The sequence below is a fragment of the Physeter macrocephalus genome, chromosome 4 (assembly GCF_002837175.3).
Source record: "Physeter macrocephalus isolate SW-GA chromosome 4, ASM283717v5, whole genome shotgun sequence".
Lineage (NCBI taxonomy): Eukaryota > Metazoa > Chordata > Mammalia > Artiodactyla > Physeteridae > Physeter > Physeter macrocephalus.
In genome coordinates, this window is record NC_041217.1 from 62,678,271 (window position 1) to 62,690,561 (window position 12,291).

General features: G+C 36.5%; 1 protein-coding gene across 1 annotated transcript in view; it reads right to left on the minus strand.

The window, feature by feature from the left end:
- Positions 1 to 6,742, minus strand: part of KIFAP3 (kinesin associated protein 3) — a 178,243-nt gene extending 171,501 nt beyond the window's left edge. Inside the window, exon 1 of the mRNA XM_024116667.1 lies at positions 6,520 to 6,742. Within this exon, the coding sequence (XP_023972435.1) occupies positions 6,520 to 6,551 (32 nt within the window). The 5' untranslated portion in view covers positions 6,552 to 6,742. The remainder of the gene's footprint in view (positions 1 to 6,519) is intronic.
- Between the last annotated feature and the right edge of the window lie 5,549 nt (positions 6,743 to 12,291).

Sequence of the window (12,291 nt, forward strand, 5' to 3'; positions counted from 1 at the left end):
TGCAGGGGACGCGGGTTCGTGCCCCGGACCGGGAGGATCCCACGTGCCGCGGAGCGGCTGGGCCCGTGAGCCATGGCCGCTGGGCCTGTGCGTCTGGAGCCTGTGCTCCGCAACGGGAGAGGCCACAACAGAGAGGCCCGCGTTCCACAAAAAAAAAAAAAAAAACCTCCCCCAAAAAGCCCAGGAGCAGATGGCTTCATGGGTGAATTCTATCAAACATTGGAAGAATTAACACCAATCCTTCTCAAACTCTTCTCAAAAACTGAAGAGGAAAGAACACTCCCAAACTCATTTAATGAGGCCAGCATTACTGTTATATCAAAACCAGACAAAGACACCAAAAAAAAAACAAAAAAACAAACCTGATGAATACAGATACAAAAGTCCTCAACAAAATGCTACAAAACTGAATTCAACAATACTTTAAAACAACAATCATACACCATTATCTACTGGAATTTATTCCAGAGATGGGAGGATGGTTCAACAAACACAAATCAATCAATGTGATACACCACAAACAAAATGAAGGATAAAAGTCATATAATATCATCTCAATAAATGTGGGAAAAGCATTTGACAAAATTCAACATACATTTATTATAAAAACTCTCAACAAAGTAGGTATAGAGGGACAAAACTCAACACAATATAGACAGTATATGACAGGCCCACAGCTAACATTATACTTATGGGTGAAATATTGAAAGCTTTTCCTGAAAGATCAACAAAAAGGCCAGGATGCCAACTCTTGCTACTTCTATTCAACATATTATTGGAAGTGGTAGCCAAAGTAATTGGGCAAGAAAAAGAAATGAAAAGTATCCAAATCAGAAAGGAATAAATAAAGCCATCACTATTTGCACATGACATTATATTATATAAAGAAAATCCTAAAGACTCCACCAAAAAACTGTTAGAATAAACAAATTCAGTAAAGTTGCAGGATACAAAATCAATGTATATAAATTAGTTGCATTTCCTTACACTAATATGAACTACCAGAAAGAGAAATTAAGAAAACAATCTCATTTACAAATGCATCAAAAAGAATAAAATACCTAAGAAATAAATTTAACCAAGGATATGAAAGACCTGTATATTGAAAACCATAAGACAATAATGGAATAAACTGAAAAAGACTCAAATAAATGGAAAGATATTCCATGCTTATGAACTGGAAGAATTAAAATTGTTAAAATGTCCATACTATCCAAAGCAATCTAAAGATTTAATGCAATTCCTATCAAATTCTCAATGGCATTTTTCACAGAAATAGAACAAAAAAATCCTAAAATTTGTACAGAACCACAAAAGAGCCTGAATAGCCAAAACAATCTTGAGAAAGAACAAAGTTGACAGCATCATGTATCCTGATTTTAATCTATATTACAAAGCTACAGTAATCAAAACAGTATGATATTAGCATAAAAACAGACACATAGATCAATAGAAAAAATAGAGAGCCCAGAAATAAACCCACACATATATGGCCAATTAATTTATGACAGAGAGGCCAAGAATATACACCTGGGAAAAGACAGTCCTTTCAATAAATAGTGTTGAGAAAACTAGATGGCCATGTGCAAAAGAACAAAACTGTACCACTATCTTACACCATACACACAAATCAACTCAAAATGGATTAAAGCCTTGAATGTAAGACCTGAAACCATAAAATTCCTAGAAGAAAACATAGGCAGTAAGCTCCTTGCCTTTGGTCTTGGTGATGATTTTTTGGATATGACACCAAAAACTAAGGCAACAAAAGCAAAAATAAACTACTGGTACTACATCAAACCAAAAAGCTTCTACAGAGCAAAGAAAACCATCAACAAAATTAAAAGGCAATGTACCAAATGGGAAAAAATATTTGCAAGTCATATATCTGATAAAGGATTAATATCCAAAATATATGTAAGGAACTCATACAACTCAATAGCAAAAAACCAATCTAAGGAAAAAATGGGCAGAGAATCTAACAGACATTTTTCCAAAGAATATATATAGATAGGCAACAGGTACATTACATAAAAAGATGTTCAACATCACTAATCATCAGAAATATAAAATCAAAATCGCACTATCACCTCACACCTGTTAGAATGGTTATTATCAGAAAGTCAAGAATTAACAAGTGCTGGAGAGGATGTGAAGAAAAGAGAAGCCTGTGAACCGTTGGTGGGAATTTATATTGGTTCAGCCACTATGGAAGACAGTGTGGCGGTTTCTCAAAAAATTGAAAATTGAACTTCCATATGATCCAGCAATTCTGTTCTGGGTATTTATCCCAAAGAAATGAAAACACTAACTCAAAAAGATATATGTACCTCCATGTTCACTGCAGCATTATTTATGACAGCTAAGATATGGAAGCACCCTAAGTGTCAATCAATGGATGAATGGATAAAATATATGTGTATCTGTGTATACACCACACACACACGCGCGCACACACACACACACACACACACACACACTGGAATATTATTCAGCCATAAAAAAGAAGAAAATTTTGTCATTTGCAACATGAATAGACCTTAGGGCAATGTGCTAACTAAAATAAGTCAGAGATAGAAAAACAAATACCATATGATCTCACTATTTATTTTTATCTAAAAATAAAGCAAAACAAACAAAACCTGAACTCACACATGCAGATAAGAAATTGGTGGTGGCCAAAGGTGGGAAGTAGTCAAAATGGATGAAGTAGGTGAAGCTGGTAAAAAGGTATAAATGTCCAGCTATAAAATAAATAAGTCCTGGGGTTGTTACGTACAGCATGGTGACTATGGTTAGTAATACTATATTGTATATATGAAAAACTGCTAAGTAAGTAAATCTTAAAAGTCTCATCACAAGAAAAAAAAAGTTACTGTATAGTGACGGATGTTAACTAGACTTACTGTGCTAATCATTTGGCAATAAATACAAATACTGGATCATGTTGTACAACTGAAACTAATATAATGGTATATGTCAATTATATCTCAATTAAAAAAAAGATTTCAACTCAATGACCTAATTTTACACCTTGAGGAACTAGAAAAAGAGAAAACTAAACAACAAGCTAGTAGAAGGGAGGAAATAATAAAGACAGATAAAAGAAATAGAGAATAGAAAAGCAACAGAGGATATCAAAAAATTAAAAGTTGGTTCTTTGAAAAGATCAACAAAATTGACAAACCTTTAGGTAAACTAGGAAAAAAAAGAGAGAAGACTCAAATTACTAGAATTGGAAATTAAAGTGGGACATTATTACTATTTTCTCTGACCTCATAGAAATAAATATATATATATACTACGAACAACTGTAAGCCAACAAAGTAGATAACCTAGATGAAATGGACAAGCTCCTAGAAATTCACAAACTACCAAAACTGACTCAAAAGAAATAGAAATTCTGGGGCTTCCCTGGTGGCGCAGTGGAATCTGCCTGCCAATGCAGGGGACATGGGTTCGAGCCCTGGTCTGGGAAGATCCCACATGCCGCGGAGCAACTGGGCCCGTGAGCCACAATTACTGAGCCTGCGCGTCTGGAGCTTGTGCTCCGCAACAAGAGAGGCCGCGACAGTGAGAGGCCCGCGCACCGTGATGAAGAGTGGCCCCCGCTTACCGCAACCAGAGAAAGCCCTCGCACAGAAACGAAGACCCAACACAGCCAAAAATAAATAAATAAATTTTTTTTTTTTAAAAAAAGACAAAGAAATAGAAATTCTGAATTCCCCCAAAATAAGAGATTGAATCAGTGATCAAAAACTTCCCAACAAAGTCCAAAACCAGATAGATTCACTGGTGAATTCTACCAAATTAACACCAATCCTTCTCAAACTCCTCCAAAAACTAGAAAAAGAGGGAACACTTCCTAATTCATTCTATGAGGCCAGCATTACCCTGATACCAAAGAAAGACAAAGATGCCATAAAAACAGAATATATTTTTGAATATAATTTATGAATATCCTTTATGAATACTGATGCAAAAATTCTTACCCTTTTGAAGCTTATAGACCAGCAGGAAAGACAAACAATAACAATAAAATAGCAAGAGTGGGAAAAGACAAGGTATTAGGTATCATGGAAGCTAGCAGGTATATCTGACCTGGATGGCAGATTGTGGGGTGGGAAAGGGCAGCTCAGGAAATACCTTCTAGAAAAAGTGACATTTAAGCTAAAACAGGTAAGATGAAGAGTTAGCTGGATAAAGAACAAGGCAAGTACCAGGCAATGGGAAGGGCACTTGGAGTCTAACACTGAAACACATAGGGATCTAAAAGAAATTATTTCTGTAAGGCTGAAGTATGGAATTGTTGGGGGCAGGAGAGGAGCAGAGAGAGATGAAGCTGAAAAGGTTGGTGCTCTAAGAGCAATGGAAAGCCATCAGAGAGTTTTAAGACGCAAAAATCAAAACCCACTAGATTAACTATTTATTTGTGTGCATATCTGACTGAGGATATAAACTGTGTCTATTTAATCATTTCTGCAGTGATCAGAACAATGCTAGGCATGGACTAAGTATTTGGTAAGTATGTATTAAGCACTATTGAATCAAAACACTAATGGGTAGCAGGACAAAAAATGAAACCTCATTTTTGATTCTATAATCTATTACACATGTAAACATATAGAGACTAGAGATTCCTCAGTGATAGCTACAATGAAACCACTGAAATTAAAAAATTAAAATTAGAATGAATCAATTAGATTGAAAACATACTGCTCTCTTGTTAAAAACAAAATATTAAAAGTAAAAATATCACAAAAGGAATGAATATATGTAATTACTATCAAAGAATCAATCATTAAAATGGAATGTTCTGTCATATCATAAGCCATTGGGCCTATACAATTATATGTTGGATGCACATTTCTAAACTGAAAGCAGGCAATGCAAACTAATGCAAACTACTGAGAAGTGTATATTTCAGCCTTTCCAGATTCTGACCTTATTTTACTTCAAATGTAAAAGTGACTTGTCTGATTTTTTTGTTGAACTCCACATAATTTAGCTTTAAAAGTAAGCAATACGTTGAGAATTACAAGTCACAGGATGCCTAAGGGACCACAGGATACCAGAATCCTAAGAAAAACTATTGTCTGGCACAACTACATTACATGAAAATAAGCTAATGATGTAATAGTGACTCTCTGCTCTAGAACAACCTTGATTTTAAAGTTGAAGGAGAAAGAATTTCTTGTTTTCTCCTTTCACCAAAATTTCAATCAAGATATTTTAAATGACCGATGTAAGTAAAATGCAGTGAGGAAATAAATGCTGACTATATACTTGTTATGATTACTTATTCTTTTTTGAAATTTTTACTGATAAGCTATGGTTATGTAACAATTTCAGATATATTTCTATAAAATGGGACAGGCAGGCAATATATGCTTCAGGCCTGCAAAGACAGTGAATACAGTTGGTTGCTTGATTGATTTTATATTAATTTCAATCCCTTTTAAGAGTCTATTAAAGGTTAGATCTTTCTGTGATGATCAGGGCCCTGCCAAGCTGGGATAAATACGTTCAGTAAAAGTATACTATGAATTGAAATGATGCCACCACCTTACATGCATGTTTTATCTTTTTAAAACATTTTCATATTTGGTCCTCATACCTATCATAAATACTTGCCCCATTTTTAGATAAGGAAACTGAGTCCAAAAGAATACATGTGACTTTCTAGGGTATTTACACAATCAGTAACAGGAACTTAGCTAAAAATGTTGACTCCTAATTAAAATATATTTTTGTATTGGATCACTGCTAACTCTTGGTCCAGTGAGAGGTATTCTTTTTGAGGGATGATCTTATCTTTGACCTGAGTCAAATAAATAATCCCAACAGATTACAATTTTCTTTAAGGAGTAATTGATATTACAAATATTTTTTAACTAAAGAAATGATGGCCTGTTTCATGTCAAGCTCCTGAACAAACATCGTGATAATTACGAACCGCCTACAAAAATTATACTGTATACATGGCAGTGAAATGGATGAGGAAAGCAGAAATAAACTGGAAAGCAACATCTCAATCCAGTCTCCCATTAATTAAAAGCCACCACTTCCTTCCCCTTCATTTCAAAACCCCATGGCAGTGAACCCCAAATTGGAGACATAGAACAGAGGCGCCAGAAGACTTCAGTTCCAGGCTCCCACAGGATTTATCTATTAAAGGAAAATGGAGAGTCGGAGTATCGGGGGGAAAATAGGAAGACGCGGTTTACTCCGCCCTTCGCTCCTCTACCCTGAACAATGTAATGTAGCAAGGAAACCATCTGCAATGCTGTCAGGGCCCCGCTGAGTCAGGTAAGAGGCTGGAGAAACCCGCACCCCCTAAGGGCCCCTTCCTCTTTTTAATTCACCTTTCCCCCCCTCCCTTTCCGTGATTTCGCCCCTGTCTCCCACCCCTCTTCTAAGCTTTGCCCAGTGACATCTCACGGCCAACCCAAGAACCTTTTAAGAATAACCTCAGGGTCCGGGCAAGGAGGGTAGGACCGAGCCTTGGGGGGTCGTCACCTTTTGAGGTATCTGGCGTCCTCCCCCTGCATGGCGGCGGCGACGGCGGCGTGGGGAGGATGGGGGTGTCTGAGAGAGGCCGGCAGGGCTATTTCCGGGGACGCTGGCCAAAGTACCCCACACCCAAAGGCGATGACAGTCCTGAGGCCTGCAAGGCGGGGCAGCTACAGCGCTCTGGTTACCAGGGTGAAGCCGCCGGCTCCTCCCACGGCTCCTAGGGCCCAAAACGCTGACGCTGCCCAGACCCGCCCAGAGCGGCCTGTATGAGCTCCGCCTCAAAGCGCATGCGCCTGCTCCGCGGCGCCAAAATGCGCAGGCTCAGTATGCAGTGCTGGCCTTTGGGACTAATCTGACGCACCCTGGAGCGGAACGGGAAGGTATTTGCAGCCGATTTCAGCGCGCGTGGTTAAGGAGTGGCTCCGTGGTCACCGCCCCCTTGAGGATGGGAATTGAAAGAGTCATCCCGGTCAGTCGAGTTGATATTTCAGGTCCTTCGCTTGAAAAGAGGGAAAGGAAATCCGTTAACCTTTTAATTAGAGAATGCTCTAGAGCAGTTAAGCCCTCGGCTGGTAACCTGTAAAGAAAGGTTTGTATTTGGGGCATTGTGGAAAAGGAACTGCACTGATTGCACTGAGAAGCTGGAACTTGTGCAGATAGGCTGACCCTTACGAAATGAGTAAAATTAATATCAACTTTGATGGAGGGGCAAATCTCTCACTTCCCAAATCTAGAATGCACCCCTGCCCCGCACACACACACACACAGCTCCTGAAATTACAACTCCTAAACTAACTATCCCTAACTCGGGGTACGTTTGGAATAATTTCCTCTAAGACAGGCAACTGTTGGCAATTCAGGCCATAGGGCCAAAGGGCTGTTTTTCTGTTTTTTGCTTTGTTTTGTTGTTTTTTTATTGAAATATAGTTGATTTACAATACTGTGCCAATCTCTTATACGAAGTGAAGTAAGTCAGAAAGAGACAAATACGATGTGATACCACTTATATGTGGAATCAATAGGGCTGTTTTTGAACCTTAGCAAGTAATGTCCTCTTTCTGAGATCTATTCCCATGGCCTCAGCTATCTCATCTATGCAAATGACTTAAGTTCATTTATTCAATAAGTATTAATTGAGGGCCAGCCTTGTGCCAGACATCAAACCAGGCTCTAGGGATAACAAAGGAGGCGTTTCTACTCCCACTTTTCACCTGTCACTCTCTTCTAGTTCTATATTTTTAGTCACCTTGCACTGTGTCTACACCATTGTTCCACTGCCTTTTTCAGATGCAATAAGTTAATGCAGTGCACTGCATGGAATATTAAATATAGACACAGTCCATACCGACTAAGAGAGATTTTTATCGCCCACCCATTTACACAGGCTACACTATTTCTGTCAGTGTTGTAGTCATTCTTCCAGTCTTCCAGGGAAGAGTGTATGGAGCTAACTTTGACATCTTTCTTTGTATCATGCCCTCTTATTAAACTATTTCAAAATTTTATCTTTTCTTCCTTCAAGATATTCCTGCAATCCAGCTTTCTTCTCCATTCTCACTTCTACCTACTAGCCTAACCATTTCAGACTTGGAATACTGCAATTCTTTCCTAACTGGACTTCCTATTTTCTGGGTTTCCCCCCCCCCAAATATTCATTCTCAAAACTGATATAAAATTTTACAAATTATCACTCATAGCTACATTAGCTTAAAACCCCTACAATACCTAATATTGCCAGATCACAATATCTATTAAAATTCATAGTTTATATAATAAGCATTCTTGCAGTATAAGCTCCTTGAGATCAGAAATTTTGCTTTGTTTACTTCTATATCCTTAGAACAGCATCTGGCTCATAGTTGGCACTAAATAAATATTTGGAATTGAAAAAAATGCATACGTGATCTTGAAACAATAACAACAAAAATCTAGAGGAAATGCCCAGAGGCCAGAAAGGAAGAACTGAAAACTAGATCAATAAGGAGATAAACTGAAAATGGGCCCAAACTAGAGAAGCTGTCAGTCTATAGCAGGAACAGTACAAGATGAGCCTAGGCATTTTATTCTTGAAAGTAAGAAAATACTAATGGTATTGTGTCCAAAAGACAGTAGTCAATTTTGAGATAATTTGCCTCACAAGGAATAATTACTGTGGTTGATTTAACACATAATAAAAATACAGGAGTCCATAATGATACTCAATGACACATAGAAAAACAGAAAAACAAAACCTCACTTTCATTGAAGGTAATGACTGCATCAAATTCTTACTCTGAAACTTTGTAATTAAAGGAAATAATTAAGCATTTAATCCAAGGCTTTTGGAAATAAACCATAATTTACCTCCTCTTAATGAGGGAAAGCTCTTTTTTTTTTTTTTACAGAAAATTCCTGCTAGTACTGGAACAATATAATTATAGACAGTTACTATTTTGCAAGCCCCAACAAGTAATGCACCTCATTGATTTATTATAAAATAATTTAAAATGTGGTAGACTTTCACCCCACAGATTACTTGATAATTCTAAATGGAAAAAATGTTACTTTACAATGGGGAGATCTGGCTATCAGCATTTTAAACAAGTAAACTAGGCATCATTCGTAGTCATAGTACCTGATAGTATATGCAATAGGAAGCACACAAGATCACCTATTAAGTATTCTTGCCAAAAATTAACCTGACTCTAACTAAACTGTCAGATCTGTAAAAAATTAATAAATGAAAATCTCAATTAAATAGAGTTGGGAAACAGAATGGGGAGCTCTCATGCCCTATGATGATAGCAGAGCCCAACAGAAAGAAGAAAGACTCCTTTCCTGTCAAGTTCTCAGTCAGTGAAAAGTCATGGACTCTTTATTTACTATAGCCCTCCCAACTTCCTTTTCCTCTCTATAAAAGCATTGCCCTATGGGGCACTTGCAAGTGGTTTGCTGCAATTGCAGACCCCAAATTACAGTGCTCTGCTGAGCCCAAATAAGCACATCTTTGCTGGAGAAATGTGTGGCAGTCTATTTTTGTTTCAGGTCAACAGATCTCATGTGCAGAACTAAATAAAGAAGATAGCCCAAAGAGTGGGGAACATACCCAATTGGATATCAAGATATATCATATCAGAATAATAATTACAAGGTATAGTATTGACATAGGGAGAGAACACAAGTGAAACAAAAAAGAGAACCTGACCGATGCACATGTGTAAGCTTGAAATATGACAGAAGTGAATTTTCAGATCATTATGAGAAAAATGTATTTTCAATAAATGTTTTTGAGACAATTGTTTATGCATGTGTAACAAATTAAACTGGATCCCTACCTCATGCCATGTGCAGAAGCTAATTCTACATTGAATAAACACTTAAGTGTAGAAGAGAAAACTTTAAAGACATTCAGAAGCAAATATAAATTATCTTTATGACATTCAGTTAAGGACAAATTTTAAAACAAAATACAGAAAGCACTAGAAATAAGATTGATAAATTCACTCCATTAAAATTAATAACTTCTAATTATTAACCATGACACCATAAAGTAAAAAAGATAAGTTAAAAAATGATGTGAATTATTTGCATCACATGAAAACTAACAAAGGATTAAATTGACTGCTTCAAGATCCACTATGAATCAAAAAGGAAAAGACAACCCAATGGGAAAATGGACAAAGAAGAAAAAGACAAATTAGGATTAGCAAGATAAACAAAACAAAACATGAAAAGATGCACCATCTCAATAGTAATCAGGAAGATCTCAATTAAGACCATAAAAAGATACAATTTTACACTGACCAGGGTGCAAAATTTAAGAAGTCTAACAATACCAAATTCTGGTGAAAACGTGAAACCCTGGAAATGATTTAGTAAACATTTCAGGTATGAGTGTTCATTGCAACTACCACTTGAGAATAAAATGTCTTCATTATCTTGTAAAGTTGAATGAGGATATTCTCTAAATTTCTGCAGTTCTACCCCTAGTTATATAACTCAGAAAATTCTAGCATATGTGCACAATGAGATTTGTTCCAGAACTATCAGAGCAGTGTTGTGCATAATATAAAATCTGAAAAACAACTCCAAAATATTTTTGCAGGAGAATGGATAAATATGTTTGAAATATTCACACAATACAATGTTATGCAGCAGAGAAAGTTAATGAACTAGAACTATACAGACAACATGAATATTAGAAACATTATATTGAATGAAAGTAAATTGAAGAAGATTACATACAGTATTTTTTAAATTGTGGTATAATTTGCATACAATAAGATACATTCTTGGTGTGCAGTTATGCATTTTGACAAGTACACGAGTCATGTAACCATTACACAATCAAAATATTGAGCAATTCTATCATCCCCAAAATTCCTCTCTGTTCTTTTGGAGTCATCCTGTTCCCCCAACATCAGGCTCTGATAAATACTGATGTTTTCTGTTCCTATAATTTCCCTTTTTCCAGAATGTCATCTAAATGTAAGCATATTTGATATAGCCTTTCGAGTCTGGTTTCTTTCTCTTAGCATTTGGGGGCCATCCATATTGTGTTTCATTAATTTATTCCTTTTTTACTGTCAGCTAGTGTTCCATTGTATGAATGTATCACAGTTTATTCATTTACCACTTTTGGGTTGTTTCTAGTATTTGGGAACTGTGAAAAGCCACTCTAAACATTTACATACAGGTTTTTGTGTCAACTAAAGTTTTCTTTTCTCCTGAAAGCAAACACCTAAGAGTAGAATTGTTCAGTTATATAGCAAATATATGAATGAATCTGTGAAACTGCAAAACTGTTTTGCAAAGTGGTTGTGCTATTTTGCATTCCCACCAACAATGTATGACTTCAGCTGATACATATCCTCACCAGCACTTGGTATTATCAAGTTTTAAATTTGTTTGTTTAATCAAGTCATTCTAACAGGTGCATAGAGATATCTCATTTGATTTAAATTGTAATTCTGTCATGATTAATGGTAAGCATATTTCATGTCCTTATTTACCATTTGTGTACCATTTTGGATGAAGTCTTTGTTCAAATATTTTGTTCATTTTTTATGTTTTCACTAGCCTGACCAAACTGATCAGAGAGATAGCAACAGATACTAGATCTGAAAGATACACATCATTAAAACTGAAACAAGAAATAGAAAATGTTAAAGCTCTGTATTTTTGAAAGAAATCAAAGACCTAATTACAGTTTTTCACACAAAGAATATTCCAAGCACAGCTTTACTGATTAATTCTAAGAAATAAGTTCAACTTACATACTCATGCAGAAAATAAAGAATGAAGGAATATTTACCAACTCATATAAAAGGGTCAGCATTATCCTGCCATCATATTCAGACAAGTATCTTTAGTGAGCATATATGTAACAATCTTTAATAAAATACTAATAAATTAAATCAGCAATATATAAAAGAAAAATACAGCATTGTGACCAAATGGGGTTTAACTCAGAATGCAAGTTTAGTTTAACATATGAAAATCCAATAATTTACCACATTGCAAATATAAAGGTGAATAACCATGTGATCATGTCAATAGAGGCAGAAAATGAATTTGACAGAATTCATGATTTAAAAACCTATTAGAAAACTAAGAGTAGAAGGTGACTTCCTCACTCTAATAAAGAATATCTGTGTAGGTTTGGGGCTTCCCTGGTGGTGCAGTGGTTGAGAATCCGCCTGCCGATGCAGGGGACACGGGTTCGTGCCCCGGTCCGGGAAGATCCCACATGCCGCAGAGCGGCTAGGCCCGTGAGCCATGGCCGCTGAGCCTGCG